Raw genomic sequence first — 18119 nt, 5'->3', positions numbered from 1 at the left:
TCAGGCAAACACACGCATGCATCCAACAAGTGCAACCAGTCTGGCGGAGGTTCCTGCGCAGCGCACACACTTCTTACATAAGCAGCACTTTCGCGAAAGAAGGATTTTGTAGATCACGGGCTTTCGGCATGGTGATCACACAGTCTACTTCTCCATAGGCTATGTAAACCAAGTACTATGAACATGTCATAGGGAGGACCACCCGTAACCTTAAACGGTAGAAACCTAATTGAATATGGAGTCATGTCACTGCCCTCTTTAAGCGTCCGTTGGAGAATGTCCCAAAATATACAGCGTCCCTACAGACTATGAAACAGTAATCTATTGTTACGGCACGTGGACAGAGTCGACAGTTTGTTGACCACGGCACAAAGCAACCCCTCGAATTCGACCAAGTTTTAACAGAGACTGTTTCCGGATGTAATTTAAAGAAAAATGTTTTTACTCCAGTAGGTACACACATTTTTCGGACGCGCTTAAGTACGTCCTGATAAGGTCGGCTTAAATAATGTGCACGGTACAAATGATCTGGGAAAATAGAGTCCACCAGTGCCGCAGAAATTGCTTTTCGACTCGCAGTGAACACGTACTCCAGGCTGAATCTAACTTTCAAGAAAAAAAAATGGGTCAACAACCTCCTTGAGAAAGCCCCAAGGAGCCTGTGGGACATCTTTGGCATTTGATGACACTACTATATTAGGAACATAATGAACTAAACTGAGTTGCAATATTTCACGCAAAAACGGATGGTCACTGTCTCGCAAGAAAAACAGGCGAGAAACAATTTGCCTGACGAAGAGGTGGACTAATCCTAGACCACCATGTTCAAGGGTGAGGAACGCATTGTCGCGCCACATCGATTCACAACTCGAATTCCAAATAAATGTTGCAAATACGCGATGCAGTGCCTGAAGGTGAAGTCGTGAGCAGTGCAGTACTTGCAGCACATACATAAGAAGGGAAGCTAAGAACACGTTGCACACTTCAGCACGAATGAACATTGACAAATTCCACCCTCGCCGTGAAGTCACCTTACGTTGAATTTTGTCAACATCTCCCGACCAATGAGCGTTGGTATTTCTATACTGTGAGAGAGGCACACCTAAATAACGCAGATCTTTCCTTTGAATGTGAATTTCCAATGTGATGGCATTGTGGCCCATAATCCAAACCAAAAGCCTGAACTTTTTTCAAAGCTATCTCTTGCACCAGAAGCCGCACAAAATTCTTCTGTAATTACAAGAGCAGTGTTTACGCTCTTTTTATCGGTACAAAAAAGGCCACGTCGTCTGCATAAGCAAGAACCCGAACCTCATTAGTCAGTAATTTAAACCCTTGGAAATTTTATTCTTTAAGAATGCTTATTCAAAGTGGCTCTAAATACAATTAGAACAGAAGCGGTGACAAAGGGCATCCTTGTCGTACTGATGATACAAGCCTAATCGGATCGGAGAGAGATCCATTCACTATCGGCCTCGTTGAGCCATTAGCATAATATATCCTGACACCTCTAAGGAGCAGGGATCCAATATTTATATGCTCTATCGCAGTAAACAGGAATGAGTGACTCACCCTGTCGAACGCCTTAGCCAGATCTAGCTGTACCATTGCCACCTGTCCAATCCCCTCAGCTACACACTCTAGCACCGATCTGGCAACATGAATGTTCGTCTGAATGGACCGGCCCCTGATGCCACATGTTTGATGATCACCGGCCACTGATCCTATTACAACTTGCAAATGGTTAGCTAATACTTTAGCAAACTTTTTATAATACGCATTGCATAAGGATATAGTTCGATATCCGTCAACTTTTAGCAATTTAGTTTCATCATCGCTTTTGGCTATAAGCACGATGTGGCCCTTCGTACGTTGTGGCAGTTAGGTACCCTAGTTCCAAGGCCTCACGGTACAGCTGAAGTAAAATTGGTGATAATAGGGAACGACAACACGGATAAAATTCGGCAGTAAGGCCATTCGGGCCGGGTGTCTTGCCCTTCTCTAACGAATCGATGCATGCGATGATCTTATTAATATCAATGTTTTCATGTGTATAATCATAATGATCCTGACTTAGCTGGGGCAGCAACGATACATTTTTTTGGCAGCATCTGTATCCAATGGCTTATGGCCTCGAAATAGTTTTTGATAAATGTTCGAAAAATGCTTTAGTTATTAGAGTAGGCTCATTAACAATGATTCCCCATACTCTATATCTAGTATTTGTTTAGACAGCGCGTGTCGGCGCTCATCCCCAAGGGCCCTACTGCAAGGCTGTTCTTCCAGGAAACGCTTCTCTCACGCGCACACTAGTGCAGCTCTGTATATTTCTGCGTTCAAATTTTGTAACTGTGCCGTGACCTTATGAATATCGTCAATATATTGAACCGGATGTAGGCATTCAAGCTCATGCAATTCACTCAGAAGTCTATACAATGCTTTGTAATTATTTTTTTAAGAGGCCAACATTGATGATTCTTCGATAGCTATCATTTTAGCTTCCTGTTTGAATAATTCCCACACAGCAAAGAGTGGCAAGTCCTTACGGCATGACACATGAGCTATAAGCTCAGTAATACGATTTTAAAAACACTCAAACGAAATAATTGGTTATTAAACTTCCACGGCTCCCAGAACATACGCCGACTTCTGTACCGACGGCTGCCAAACGATGCTGAGCCTAGGCAATGTTCACTAAAGAATACAGGGTGCACAGTGTAAACATAAATAAGAGGTAGTGCGATAACTGGCATGAGCCTACAATGGCTCATACCTACGATGGGGAACTGTTTCACTGAATGTGATAAGAACTACACACTGCGAGTACCGACAAAAGGAAGAAACAATGCAAGAAAATCAAGGAACGAAAAAAAAAAACAGACACGTTGGGTAGTATGAGACAACAGAATTTAGATGCGACGTAGCTCACGAAGGATGAATGACATGAAGTTTTAATTCAGAGAAGGGGCTGCCCTACGTCGCGGAAAAAAAATTAATAAAAACAAACTGCAGATTTCCTGGAAAGGGAAGACGACGAAGTGACGACGCTGAGCTCGCGTCTCGGCGCGCGCCCGTGAGCGCGAGGAACGCTGTCGACGTGGCCATAGAACCGTCTGGAAAGGCGCAGCTGCCCGCAGAGCTGTCCTGACGTGGCATCGGACCAGTCGCGTAGTGGCTGGAACTGCGGGTCGGACGCCAGTTCTAGCTGGACCAAGGACTGCTGTCCGTGGCGCTGACCTAACACGGAAACATCGTCGAGAACACCAAGCCGATGCCGGATGCCAGACATTCTCGATTAAGGTATGCTGTTGCTTGCTGCAGTATTTACTCCGTCATCTCCTAGGCCTGCTGAGTGTTCACAAGTAGGGAGGAAGCTTTTGTTCTTGCCCCTGTAGGACTATATAAAGCGACTGTTCGTTTACACATGCTCTACTGCGATTCGGCTTTCAGAGGCAGCTTTTGGATAGCGCTTTTGGTCGCGTAGTAGGTCAGCGCATTGAAATGTTTCCTAGGCGACTGCTAAGCCTACTCAGTATTTGTCGGCTGCGTATTGAATTACTTTCCAGGAAATTGCTAAGCCTACTTAGTGTTCGCAAGTAGGAAGATTGTTTTTGTTCTTTTCGTGTATATGACTATTGACTGCTAATTTAAACGTGCTCTGCGATTTGGCTTTCAGAAGCAGCTTTTGGATAGCGCTTACGGCTGGTCACGTACGGGAGCGTATTGAATTATTTCCTAGGCCACTGCTAAGCCTACTCCGCGTTCGTCGGCTGCGTATTATGTTCCAGGACATTGCTAAGCCTACTTAGTGTTCGCAAGTAGAAAGATCGGTATTGTTGTTTCCTGTAGGACTAGCGACTATATATAAACATGTGCAATTCGGCTTTCAGAAGCAGCTTTTCAATAGTGCTTGCTAGCTTATTAGCAGCGTACCGAAATATCTCCCAGACCACCGCTAAGCCTACTTAGTGTTAGTCGCAGGAAGGTTAGTGTTCGTCGACATGAACGCACATCTTTTCTTTTTATTTTCTCTGCGTGGCATTCCCCCTTAGTTTTCTTTTTTCGGTAGACAGTTTTTTTTCCTATTTTCCCCTAGGATTTGTAACTATTACTAAATAGGTGGTTCGTCTTTCAAACGCTGCCTTGAACAGACATGCAGTCCACTGAACGCGCACACCATGGTGCTTTAGAAGTAGCGTAACCAAAATATTTATGGTACCCAAATATCCAAACACGGTCTTGGTTTTCTGACTGATTTTGGCTTCTTTTACGACTTTCGTCCCTCCGAACGGTCGATAGCGTCCCATAACTAATGTTTTGCTTTCAGAACTGCTCATTAAACCGCCGAATCAGTGTGTCGGTTAAAGGAACGTCAACCGACCGTATTAATTGTTCATTCTATTGCACACACTGAATGTGCATTGCATTACGACGAAGATAAGCAGTGGCAACATTATTCACGACCACGGTCTGCCGTCAGTGCTGTCGTCTACGACTAGCCAGACGCTCACGGCGTCTTCCTTGCTCGCGGCATATGTCCTCCGTTTGCCCTGCGCGTTCCAGCGAGCCACTATTCGCCGGGATTGAAAAAACGAAAAAAAAACGAAAATTGGCAGTTTCGTCTGAAACGCCACTTACCGGTAGCGATAGCAAGGTTAATAATTAGTGCTGCGATCGAGCTTCTCGAACGGCGTTCTAACAACGAGGGGGTCGCACGCTGGCCCAAACGCTGCGCTCCCGACTTGTGCTGCTGAAACAGCTTCAGACGCCCAGGCAGCTCTCAAGGCTGTGCTGATCAAGGAACGCCTGCGACGGCATTGCAGGCCGTCGCATCTCGTTCTCCCACTTCTCCGCGCTCCGTGCTGTGTATCCACCACGGCTCATTGCCGGCACGACCGTTGTTGTGGGCACACACTACCGTTCCTGTGGAGCAGCCGATGCGCGTTCCAAGGCAGAACGCGCTGCCCCGACTGCGCTGCAGATTTGATTGATTGATTGATTGATTGATTGATTGATTGATTGATTGATTGATTGATTGATTGATTGATTGATTGATTGATTGATTGATTGATTGATTGATTGATTGAAACACCTTTATTCCTCGAAAGGGTGAAGATTCTCGGAGACCTCCGTGGTTGGCACACCTGCTGGTCCAGGGCGCCAGCGGCTTCTGCTGCCCGGCGAGCTCGCTCGCTCGCTCGACCAGCTTGAGCTGATCGTCGACTTCAGAGCTGGACAGCGGAAGCGGAGCGGTAGGGTGAGTGTACTCCACTTCGTTCTTTTTTACAGCCAATTAAGCACACCGCGCGTCGTTCACGTGTCAATACATTCTGCCCTGGAGCCGCGTTCGAGCCGCGTTCGAGCCATCGATATACCATAGTAGCAAGGAGGAGAATGCGCCAGGATCGTCCGTAAAATTACTATTGCAATAGTGTAGCGTAGGCACGAGCAGTGTGACTACAAAAAAAAAGTAACAACGCTCACGGCGTCGACATTTGCAATGGCTGCGCTGGAAAGCAAGCAATGGTATACAGCGAGATTTACGGCGTCTAATACGGGTGTCACACGGCGCGCCTCTGATCCCGATCAAAAGCTCGATCCGCATCGAATTTCTCGGTCGCGATTGGTTTCCTCGCGCAAGCTGCGACAGGGAGCCAATCGCGGTCGAGCATTTCGATCCGCATCGGGCTCGATCGCGATCGAAAGTGGTCGTGTGACACCCGTGTTATAACAAGTGTTTCTGACGTCTGCTTCCGCGGTCTCGCAAGGCAGCGCCATTTGGGCTAGAAATGTGTACGAGGCCGTTCCGCGGGCGTCTACTTTCCACTTCGCTTGCTTTTTCAGGTCGGTGCTTCGTATAACGTTGTAAGGATGTGTTCGTTTTTGCCTTTTTCTCGCTTCGAGGCTGAATTTATCGGGAATCCTTTTTGCACGGTTGGCTTTAAACGGGTATACATAGTATGCACGTACGTCATTCAACGATACTCCGCGACTTCCGGTTTACGGCAGCGCCATCTTGTGGAACCTGTAGGCCTATGCGCGCGCCTGTTGATAAGGTACCCCAAGATGGCGGAAGGTAGCAGAAGCAGACGACAGCAGTGGATGTGACGTCACTTGCAAGCTTCCTATACATAGTATAGGAAGCTGCAAGCTTTCCAGGGCTAATCCAGGGCTAGCTACTACGGAGACGACCACCGCGCCCCACCCTATCCGAGGCTGTAATTTCCTTGCATGTCTGAAGCAGCACGCAAGAGCCCCGAACATGTGGTCGTAGTGCACGCCATAGACTGAATGATTACACGGACGGAATGTGCACCCTGTTCTTCGATCATAGAAGTGTTTGCTTGCGTTGTTCCTCGCCATACGCTGCCAGCGGTTGCCTCGGCCATGGCGGTGGACTTGGCAACCGCCTGTTAGGAAGACGTGAGAGCGGGCTAGATCGTATTCCGTTGTATTACCAGCGCGATAGTAGACAGGGAACACGAAAAGAAGCGACAAGCGCCGATTTCCAACTGGCGTTTATTTCAAAGAAGCATGAATATATAGCCTCGCGCACGTGATCACAGCCACATATCATAGTGCAAGTTAACGAGGCCACCAGAAATCAACAAAACTCTTGGCGTGCGCTCTTGTTGGTTTATGGTGGCCTTGTTAACCTGAAGAATTATATATATGTGGCTCTGATCGCGAGCGTGAGGTTATATGTTCATGCTTCTTTGAAATGAACGCCAGTTGGTAGTCAGCGCTTGTCGTTGTCGCTTCTTTTCGTGTTCCGTGTCAACCAGGTAATATCAGCTTGCTAGGAAACGAGTCGCGGTACTTGTGAGACGTCTTAGCGCGGTTTCGCAGTGCTGAGGTGGTGGAGCCGTAGAGTTTGCTATTGACATTACTGCAGGGAACCCTGGTGCTTCGTCGTTATGTCAACGATAATGGCGAGCAGCGTACAAGGCGTTGACACGAACCCGATTAAAAAAAGTCGCGAGTATGACTGTCGCGCTGAAAGATTTGGCTGCCGGACTCATGTGGACGTTAGCCGCTTGGACAGAAGTAACACCTTCTAGGACCATCCTAATTGGCTCTCGGAGGCCCGATTTCCGTGGCGAACTGTGGTAGTGAGGAGTTCACAAAGCTTTCCCACACACAGTGCATGCGACCTCGGCGGCCTGATTTCCGATGGAGCCGCAATGCGAAAACACCCGTGGACTTAGATACAGGTGCACGTGAAAGAAGCCCCGGGTTCCTCCAAATTTCCGCAGTCCCCACCTGCGGCGCGTTTCATAGTTAAAACTTGGTTTTTGGCACGTAAAACCCCATAATTTGTTAATAAAACATAAGCTCGCGAGTACAACAGAGAACATATGACGACGAGTGTCGCCCTATTGGTTGTGCACCCGACGTGATAAAGGCTCATGCACCCGACGATTTGCCCAAAGTAAACGAAGGAAAGCACGCACGGGTGTTTTTCACAAAGCCAAGCCAAGACAAGACACGCTGTGGTCCATGGAGTGCCTCAAGGAGGAGTTCTCAGCCCGACTCTTTTCAATGTTGCCCTTATTGGCCTTGCGGAAATAATTCCTGATACAGTACGCATCAGTACCTACGCAGACGACATATGCATATGGGCATCCGCAGTCACGCGACCGCAAATTCGTGCCAGGTTGCAGCGAGCTGTTTCTTTAACGTCTCAGTACCTGCAGTACCAAGGACTGCAACTGGCCCCAGACAAGTGCGCTGCGATAGCGTTCACACGGAAGCTTATGCATTGGTTTCCAATTATTATCAATGGAAATGCCATCCCATATGTCACCCACCACAAATACCTAGGCGTTGTCATTGACCGCGGTGTTTCATGGTCGAAACATGTGGCAATGTTAAGGAAAAAACTAACTGGGCTTGCTCAAGGTTTTCGCTTTCTTGCCGGTATGAAGTGGGGTCCATCTGAGCATTCGTTACTCCGGCTGTACCAGGCTCTCTACGTTGGATACATTCGGTATAGTCTGCCAGTTTTGTCAAGTATGAGCCCTTCATGTTTGCGTACGCTGGAAAGTGCCCAGGCACAGATGCTGAAAGCATGTCTCGGTGTTCCACGTTGCACCTCAACCCACGGAACAATTGAGGAGGCTGGCGTCACCCCTTTACCTCTCTATCTACGATGCGAGCCTCTTCGAGTATTCCTGCGACTGCTTTGCCGTCATGGAAGCCATCCCTTATCGACATTACCCGATATACGGCCGGACTCCACTTTTTCAAGAGCCGTTAAATGCCAAGAATCTGCGATACCAGCATACTTTGCCCCGGCTGACCTTCCACATATGCCCCCATGGGTAATGTCCAAAATACCGGTACGTCTATCCATTCCCGGAATTTCTAAAAAATCGCGAGTACCTACCGTCGGCCTCAGACATTTAACACTTGAATATGTGTTGAAAGAATATGGCTCCTCGGTGAGCGTGTATACAGACGGATCGGTCTCGTCGTATGCGTCTGGTACGGCTTTCGTCGTGCCTGCGCATCAAGTCATTCGACGGTTTCGTCTGTATAACAAGACGACTACAACATCTACAGAACTAGTGGCAATCAGAGAGGCCGTTCACTATATTTCGCGACAGCCTCCTCAAATATGGACAGTCTTCAGTGACGCAAAATCGGCTCTTCAACTACTTAGAGTGGTGTTGAAAGAAAGCGCTTACAGAGTGTTGGCTCTTCAAACTGCCGAGCTCTACACTTTAGCGCAAGAAAACGGTCACCACATCACATTTCAGTGGATTTTCAGTCACTGTGGTATACAAGGCAACGAGCTGGTTGACGCCGAAGCGAAGAAAGCACTCTGAACGAGAGTCACTGCTTTCAATTCCTTTTTCAAGAGCGGACGCCAACTGTCTCCTCTCCAGTGTCATCTGAAAATTGACAGCAAAGCACTCGGACAATCCGGATAATCGCCACAGACGACTCCAGAGATTGGAACCTACCATGAATTTTAGGCTACCACCGAAAATTCAACGAAGCTGTGCCTGTCTTCTGCACAGGCTAAGGCTGGGGGTAGCGTTTACGCGCGGATACGTGCACCTCATGCGACGCACCGAGTCTCCACACTGAGGTGTGCAATGTGACTGAGACTATAGGTCATGTGCTTTGTGACTGCCCTAAGTACGTGGAAGAGTGTGAAAGGTTGGACAACGACCTTAAGCGTCTGGACAGCGCACCGTTGTCGGAGGATGTTATTTTAGGCCCTTGGCCAGATGCTCAGTCGAGTTTGAAGGCCATCCAGGCATTACTGAATTTTTTAAAAATTACTGGCCTGGATTGCAGACTTTGAGCATGCCAAACTGCTTGCCATATCTTCTACATCTTCCTTCTATCGTCATCGTCACCCATCATGCACCTCTTTCTTCCCTTTTTCTTTCCCTCTTCCCCTTCCTCCAATGCCGAGTAGCTGTCTAGAGGAATATACCTCAGGCCGACCTCTCAGCATTTCGTATCATTAAACTTCTCTCTCTCTCTCTCTCTCTCTCTCTCTCACAGCGAGCTTTTTCATTCCAACTGGGAAGCTTTACTACTCAAAAAGAAAGGCTGCATTGTCTTCGTAATTTCATGTAACTGCAGTCGGGATTTCTCCGTTTAAGTACAACACGTAACGCGTACCGACTTCTACGCGCCCGGAATGCATCGTTCTCACGCTGCCAAATGAAAACAGTTACCCGTAGTTTGAACACTAATTCTATGGGCTGATAAGCACAAAGGTCGTCAATGAAGGACGTATAAACAACGTACGAGATTGACGCGTAATCAAAAAAAAAAAAAACTACACGGATCAGGTCACCGCAAGAACACGCTTGAAGTGCCTCACACAGGTTAAAAATTCTCCCCGCGCTTTTTTTTCTTCTAGGTCTCGATCACCTTTGTGGCGTCATCGGTCACCCGCAGAGCCATCATTCCAGGAGAGGCATCCGTGTCGGTCAATTAGTCACCAGGGACCCGGAATGCTTGCAGACTTCACATGGGCGGAGGTGTTCCCATTCGAACGGTGAACGACGCCATGCGCACAACCGACTGCATGCGCATGCGCATGCAGTCGGGTGCACGTCGGCCTTGCATTCCTCGGCGCGAACAACACCGTAAGATCATCGTGAATTTCATGCGACAAGCTGCAGTTTTGACTTACACGTGTCCCGTTTTTGTGCAACGCTCACGCGAGGCTGTAGTATATATGGTAATCGATGTTACTATACGATTGTCGGCATACGCTACAGTCTTTACAGTCTGGTTAGGTTATAGCGAAATAGAGTGACATTTGTCCTCGATAAAATGTCACAAGAAGCCGGGCCCTCATTCCGGTCTTCCCTTGGTTATTGAGCTTTTTTCGCATCCGTTCATTAAGACATCTCGTCTGCAGGATGCCACTTCACCCAGGTTATATACAGCGGATGTTTCTATTTATAGGTTAGGAGTAAAACGCCGTAAACGATTTACTCTTAAGGGCTATTAAGGGTGTAAATTGGTTTAAAACTCGAACCCTTACACCAGCCAGGGTAATAAGTAGCCGTGACTTATAAACGCAAATTGCCCTTAAGGGTATAAAATTCAGAACCGATTGATTTACACAGATCATATTTGCAGCATAAGCCCTTAAGAGTGGTAATCGTAGTTCACTCCTTTACACCCGTAAGGAACAAAACGTGTCAGTCATAAACAAAAAGCAGCCTTAAGGGCGTGAATCGGTTTACAGTGTAGCTTTGGCCTCTTATTGGTGTACGCCTTTGTATGTACCTGCCACGTGCGTAGTGTGACGTTAGATTGACCTTGTTAGTAGTGCAGTTGAAATAAATTTCGCCAGTGTTCGTTCTCCCCAACGCAGAGAATATTTAAAGCCAGGCATAGTTTCGTTTTTGGTTGCACTAGAAGGAACCCCGCTGCCACGTGTACTGCAGGTACAAGAAGTCAGCGCGAACATTATGGATTGCACGTGGATTTGTCTAAACGTTTCGCTTCAAGCATTCATCTGGCTTTACTTTCTTTTAAAGTAATTTGTTGTCGTAATTCCCTTGTACTGCAAGGATCAATCTCACGTAACCATTCTTACATTTATTATAATAACGTTCTTTATTTGGGTATATAATGTTGAAGTTTGACAGGAGTTATATTATTAAAACGATTGTCTATTCAAAATGTCTAGCCGCGCTCTTTTGCAACGAGTGCAGAGGAATCGTCTCGGCCTTTGCAGGAAGTACGCGCCGTTCTCGATGTGACCCGTGCTCCCTTCTGGTCTGCCGCTGACCATGCATCACGTGGTAAGTTCTTACTTGGTGCGCGTTGCTTAACGCGTTTACTGGCGAACCTGTGTTGCAGCACCACTTGAGATATTCGAAAACAAGACGAATGTAAATATTAGCGCACTAAAATTTACCTTTATCCAGCCAGAGAGAGAGGGGGAGAGATACAAGCTTCAGTGATACATCATCGTTACCCTAACACAGCATTCGTGATATGCGAACTACGTATAATGACATCCAAAAATGATTGAGCAACGGCAGATACACGTCTCTGCGTATAAGACTGCTAATGCCGAGTCTTCCAGGAACAGTCGTAAGTACTATCTTAAGAAAATACGATCGAGGTGGCAGCATCGAAGAAGTCTGCAACAAGGCAGGTTACTTTGTGGTCTAAGCAAGCAGAAGATATAGACGAGTCGTGTTGTGGAGGGCCGGTGGACGCCTAATGGGCATGGTTAACGACACCTAACCACTCTGTTGAAGGCCCGTAGACGTGACTAGTGTGTGAAACAGTAGAAAGTTGATTTTAGTCTAGAGAAAGAAAACATGCTTAGGAAGGTGACGTTCGAGAGTCTTAAAACTGTGTGGGACTGGCGTAGGTCGTCTGCACTGATGCGGACTAGAAAGCAATATAATACCAAATAAAAAAGTCTGTGAAATCCTTTCTTCTCTCTTATTTCCATTTTTTTTTGTATTTAAAGTCAGAATAAGTTACACAGGTGAATATCAACCATGTGCGTAAGGATGTATTAGTTAAGGTATTAGATTTCGTAGGCAAATTTAGGTTAGCTATGCTCGTTCTGAAGGTGAGGCCACATGAGCTTAGCTGCGTTTATCTGACTAACGCACGCATTAGGTTATGTTTAGGGTCATGAAGTCAACTAATTTATTGACAACTACTGCTCACTTGAGTTTGATTTTACGGCTTACAGCACCATTCATTCCGTTCTCAATGGTTATTATCTCAGCTAGAAGTAGGCGCACTCTACTGTGGCTTCCACGTTGCTGATGACGAACTATTCACGACAAAGACTTCGCGCCAGAAGGCACTGAAATTGAGAACGGGCCGCCGTATTGCTTTCCTGCAGGAGCGCCTGCCACACTCGTCTAGCAGCAGCAGTGTTCAGTATAGTTCTTTAACTCGCCTCGCAAGCTTGGCCAAATTCGTTTTAATAGTCCGTTATAGGGAGAGATGCTTTGAGGGATATTCAACTGCGGCTCGCCTCAGAAAAACAAGATCGATCGAAGCCCTGGTCGTCCCATTGATTGGTCCGTTGCTTTAAGTAAACAGCGTCTAATAATGCGAAGGCTTGAATATAATGTGTCAATACCATCATTATATATTCAAGGGCATATTGCGTTTCAAGACAATTTTGTACAATCCATTGGCACGCCATGAAAGCGAAGAAAAAATAATGTAACTACCGTGGTTGCTGGCTAAGAGCAGAATCTGAATACACTTGGACAAAGTACAACCTTCTCTTGGTGTTCGGATGTAACATCGTGTGTTGAGGTTGGGCCGTAGGGTCTGCTGGGTTTGAATATCAACCGCGGTATTCGTGGTAGACCTCCCTGGTACTTTTATTGGCCTGTGACGACAAACCAGTGCAGGTAAAATTAATGTCTATTTGATCGAACACTGACCGCGCGCTTACGACTAAACCACTTCGATGCGACTTCTGGCATCTGACTTGATGTTTGGAAGAACACTTAACGTAATCGTTTCGGAGTCCAGATGTACAAGATTACACAATAATAGCTACAAATCCAGTTTGCATTTTAGCCATTGCAAGCAACTCGCCGTGCACTTCCCATAAGCACGAAATAAGCGAAACGTTCTTTTAGCAGTGAGCTGTGTTAGAGACCGGGCCATTTCGCTAACTTAAAGAAGTGTGTTCATCCGAACACGGAAAGGTACACGGAAAGGCTTGCAAAGCCCACATCAAGGAATAAGATATTTAGTCGATACCATCACGAACGAAAATCAGAAATTAGACTGGTTTGGCGCAAGGCCACAGTCCATAGTAAAACCCCGCATAATTTTAGTAAAATGTATATAACCGTCCCACATACACACGGCGCATACACATAGTATCAAGGCTCTTTATCTCTCGTCACTTGCATGAAAACAATACAAAGAAATAACCGTAGAAGTGCCTGCAAGTGTGCGTTGTACTAGTGCGTAGGATGTTCGCCCTGCGCTAGCGTGTTATTGACGATGATAGCTTAACGGTAGTGGCATGTTTTCATTGTGGGCTTTGCACAAGTACACACAACTAATTCCAGCGGACGCTCCGCAGGTACTTACCGTAATCATTTCAAGCGGCTAAGCTCCCCAGACAAAATTCGCTAAAAGTTATTCCACTAACGTGAATTTCTCTTCCTTCACTATCGCCTATACATTTCGCGAAAGGCGAAGTAAGACTTCAGATCACCTAAGAAATGACGCAAGTGGCACATGGCATGAAAGCCTGGTGTGGAAAAAAGATTACCGAAATTATACCCAACGTTGTTTACATTCACATTTGGTGCGCCAAGGCCGATGCGCCACAAGGCCGCAGAAAATTAAATGTGCATGATCTTCAATACGTTTATGTGAATTGAACATCGTGCCCGGCTATGGCTGTTTGGTAACGTCGCACCGTGCTTCTTTTTTGCCGTTTGTCTGACTAGCATTGTGTATCTTCTTTGCCTTCGTGCAGTCGAATCAGATCACCGTGGGTTGACAGACACGTGACCGTTCCTTTTTTTCTGTTCTGTCCTTTTGTCTTAATCTTGCTTTCGATCTCTGCAGCACTCGGTGGCTACCGGGATTCCTCCATGTCACACCATGCCAGGAGGGGTTGCAGACCAGAACTATACGTGGTAAACCTAGTGGTAAGCTCTCACACAGTTCCTTACAGCGCTTCCTAATTAACCAATACGATGAAGTCGTTACATTACCCATTAGTACAAATCTTATCGATAGATTATGTTAAATTGCAACGAAAACCTATTATAACTAGAGGGCGTTACGAAATGAAGATACGAAATGTTTTGACAATGTAGAAGATGCCATAATTATTCGCTTTTGACACGATTGCGTTTACCACAGAGGCATGGTACCACAGAGGTACTAGACAAGTACTAATTATGAAACTGTATGACTGACTTTTAACTGCCAAGTAAAAACGATTGAACCTTAAAGCAAGACTTGAAGCTCCACATCCATGGAGTTCGCAAACCAGTTCTATACATGCAGCAATTCAACTAAGAAACCCAAGAACGAACCTCCGTACACTCTGTGACGTCTTCCATATATGCTGCACGAAGTGGAATGGATTCTTGCATTTTCTGTTTAGTTTAATTAGTTTTTTTTCTTTCATCAGTATTGCTAGCATGAATTTTACGCTTTACCTTTGCGTCGGAGCTTGGATGCCAGATAGCGAAGGGTGTCTAGGTGTGTTCGCATTCGAATACGCGAATTACTGCAGCTGGACGTCGAGTTAGTTTTGCTTGGTGAAACGAATTGGCAGGCACCCTTTATTGACAACACACGCGCGCTTTCTTGATTCTTGAATACGGAACGGTAAGAATTATTTTCTTTGTCAGCACATAAACCGTACCCTACGAACACATAATCGACAAATATAGACATGGAGGGAAGTTTTTTCGTCATGACAGGGACCCAACTGCTGAGCTGACCGCCGCTGACGCTCGCGGGAACGACACTTCAGGCCTTCTTGACAATTCTCCTTAGCTGCGTTTGTCCCAAGAAACTGCGTGAGCTGTAAAATATACACCATTAAATGTGAATCAGGGTGTAAATCGGTCTATACCTCGCAACTTTGCGCGAATAGGTCTAAATGTGGGAGTAATAGACCAGTTTGGTGCCCTTATTCCCTTCTTAAGGGTGTAAATCCTTTTACAGTCTGAGACGCAAAGGTTTAAGAACGAACGCAGTGTCACGGCAATTCTTTTTTTCTTTTTAGGCACCACCCACTTTTCAGTGGAAAAATTTTACGCTTCTTCACGCACAAATTGAGTAATGTTGCTCCCATATGGGAGCAATTAACTCATAAATTCCGGGCAGCGGAGCAAGAGACACTAAAAAAGTATACGCCATTTCGGAGGGTGTATCTTGTCCTGAAACAATGATTGTTGCCTGTCTCGCTTGCACCTTCCTTCTTGAAAGCTCTACGCGCGCGACCTTTCTGCGAAGAGGGCCGTGTCACGTGATAGCGCATGGCCGTTGCTTGAAAGGGAAGGAAGGCGCGCATTAATATAAATTATCGCTGCTGTCCCTCCGGAATCAGAACAGCCACGTTTGTACAATTGAACGAAGAGGCAAAAAGAAAACGAAACTTGCATCTGTGGTAAGGAATGAATTTCTAAGTCTCGCTTTGCAAAATGCGATGCAGAGGAAAAGCAGTCCGATAAATTAGTAGCGGGGATAGTGTACTCGAAAAGCCTCGACCCACCACACAAACAACGAAGCAACCAATTTCCGATCATTTCTTTTAGGCAGGCTCAATATCAAAATTTTGCCCCCTAGAGTTGGCACAATTTTACTTTTCTCTCTCTGAGGTTCAACAATTTCGTTCGCATCGCTTCCGCGGATTTCTCAGGGAACCATCTTTCCGCTTTGTATAGGCGGACTTTTCGTCTAAATTTCCGTAGTGTCCCCCATTACAGCGTGCCTGATAATCAAATCGTGGATTTGGCATGTAACGCGCCAAAAGTTATTTAGTATGCGGAATCACAAACAGCCCTGTTTCCTGTTAAACAGGCACCCTCATTCCTCGCTACCTTTCACAGCGCCTATTACTGTAGCATCCACGGCCGTCACGTGACCGCAATCCACCCGGACAGTGCGTAGTCGACGTGCAATCCCGTCCCGCTCAAGACGCGAGTTTCCCGTACACGCCGTCGGCGTCGCCTCTATCCATCGATGGTGGCGCCACCCTAGCGTTAGCGGCAGACGCGCGATCTCATTATAATTGTAGCCTCAGAAACACAATGTTTTCTCTTCAATTCAAGAAATTCCATTCACATTAGTCCAGGGGTTGTCTCATAACAAGGATTTCAGCGTTTCACGCGCATTTGAACACACGGAATTGCAGTTGGCCCCGAGTTAATGCTTCCTCTTTCGTGGTTGCGGTTCGCAGCGCGGTCTACTGTGGCATCCACGGCCGCCTTTGACCCAGACAGCCGGCGTCGTACGAAGGACCATACGCCGGCAGCGGGCCCTAATGTATGCGGTAAGAGCAGACGTCGAATTCACCTATAGCAGTGTTCAAACCAAATGAAAAGGAAATTTCATTACACACTAATATGAAAAGTGCGCACAAGGTTATTTGGTCCCATAGCCTAAAGCTGCTAGTGATGGCTCCTATAAAAAAAATGTATTGCAATTACTATACAAACAAAATCGTATACAAACAAAATAGCGAAAGTATCATACATAAGCCGTAAATACAATATATAATTACATGTGCGCTAAAAATGAAGAAAACAAAACAAAACTCAAGAACATGCTTGGTAAGAAGTTGCATTTGCATGTGTTGTCAAAATTTCTTCAGAGTTTTATTTCAAGAGGCAAATTATTCCACAGCCTGACACCAGGGAATTGAATTCATCTTTCGCCGCACACATTCGAACAGAAAGGGAGATTAAGATTACCGTTGCGTACATGCCGTGTGTTTAACGAAAGAAACGTGAAAATGGTACGCGGCAGAGCTGTGTTGGTGTTATTATTTTATTTACTAAGCAGGAAACCCTGTAGTCCCGTATGAGTAAACGAAAGTATACGAAGCCTCTGAAAGAGAGTATTTGAGGGATGACGCAGCGAGGAGAACGTAATCGCCCGAACAGCCCGTTATTGTAATCGCAATAACGGAGTAAGGTATGTTATGTACGTTTGGCCCCACGACTCACAACAATAGGTAAGGTGGCAGTGAAGTAGGGTTAAATATAATGTGCGTAGAAGTGTCGAATCAAAGTATTGAGGTGCCCGTATGAGAGTGTAGCAGTTGAATGACAACTTATTGCAAACGGTATTGATTTGGTCTCTCCAGTTAAAGTTACTGTCGAATATAATGCCTAGATATTTATTTGCCGGTATACATACAATGGTTCGATTCCTTAATGATATGCTAAGTGAAACGTAGTTGAGAGTTTTCATTCGTGAATGGAAAATACCGTATTTTGTTTTAGCGGCATTTAATAATAGTTAATTTTCACGAAACCACATTGCCACAGCTAGTAGTTTATTGGGTACAGTATATTGTAAGTTTTCAAGTGAACTACCTGTGAATAGAATTGCAGTATCATCCACATACAATAATGCTTTAGATGATTGCAGAATTCGCAATAAATCATTAAACGTATAAAGCGAATAAAATGGGACCCAATACGGATTCTTGCGGAGCACCACATGTGACATTCCTAGATTCGGATAGAAAACCATCAATTAGTACTTTCTGCTTTCGGGATGTGAGATAACTGGAAAAGAAGTCGTGAGTGTCATCGATAATACCATAGCGCTTCCATTTTTTCAGTAGCACCGAGTGACAAATGGTATCAAGCATCTTTCTTATGTCGATAAAAATTCCAATAACAATCTTTTAAAGGCTGAGCGCAGAGTTCAGTATTTGAAAAGTAAGCACAGCTGTTGATGTGGATTTCACTGGGATGAACCCATGCTGTTCCGGGCAAATGTTTTTTTTTCTCCGCCCACTCTTTCGTGGAGCATCCTTTCTCTTCTTCATGCTCAAATTGAGTAAACTTGCTCCCACTTGGGAGTAAAATAACTCCTAAACACTGAGCAGTGGTAGAATACACGCTCTAAAGAAGTATACACCGCTTGGG

General features: G+C 45.8%; 1 protein-coding gene across 13 annotated transcripts in view; it reads left to right on the top strand.

The window, feature by feature from the left end:
• The first annotated feature begins 2978 nt into the window (after positions 1 to 2978).
• LOC142589858 (uncharacterized) overlaps positions 2979 to 18119 on the top strand; it is a 112752-nt gene continuing 97611 nt past the window's right edge. For 4 of the 13 annotated variants that reach the window (XR_012829989.1, XR_012829988.1, XR_012829990.1 and 1 more), the window contains exons 1-6: positions 2980 to 3300; positions 5109 to 5257; positions 9887 to 10115; positions 11222 to 11288; positions 14065 to 14147; positions 16418 to 16510. Coding sequence is in view for 3 of the 13 variants with exons in the window: in XM_075701491.1 (XP_075557606.1) it covers positions 14091 to 14147; positions 16418 to 16510 (150 nt within the window). In the remaining 10 variants the exon portion in view is untranslated. Of the gene's footprint in view, positions 3301 to 5108; positions 5258 to 9886; positions 10116 to 11221; positions 11289 to 14064; positions 14148 to 16417; positions 16511 to 18119 lie in introns of all 13 variants that reach the window. The other 9 variants (XR_012829984.1, XM_075701491.1, XM_075701494.1 and 6 more) reach the window with 3 other exon arrangements.

Source organism: Dermacentor variabilis, chromosome 8, assembly GCF_050947875.1.
Source record: "Dermacentor variabilis isolate Ectoservices chromosome 8, ASM5094787v1, whole genome shotgun sequence".
Taxonomy (NCBI): Eukaryota; Metazoa; Arthropoda; class Arachnida; order Ixodida; family Ixodidae; genus Dermacentor; species Dermacentor variabilis.
The sequence above is the reverse complement of the archived record's forward strand: the minus strand, read 5'-3'. Positions and strand labels throughout refer to the sequence as shown.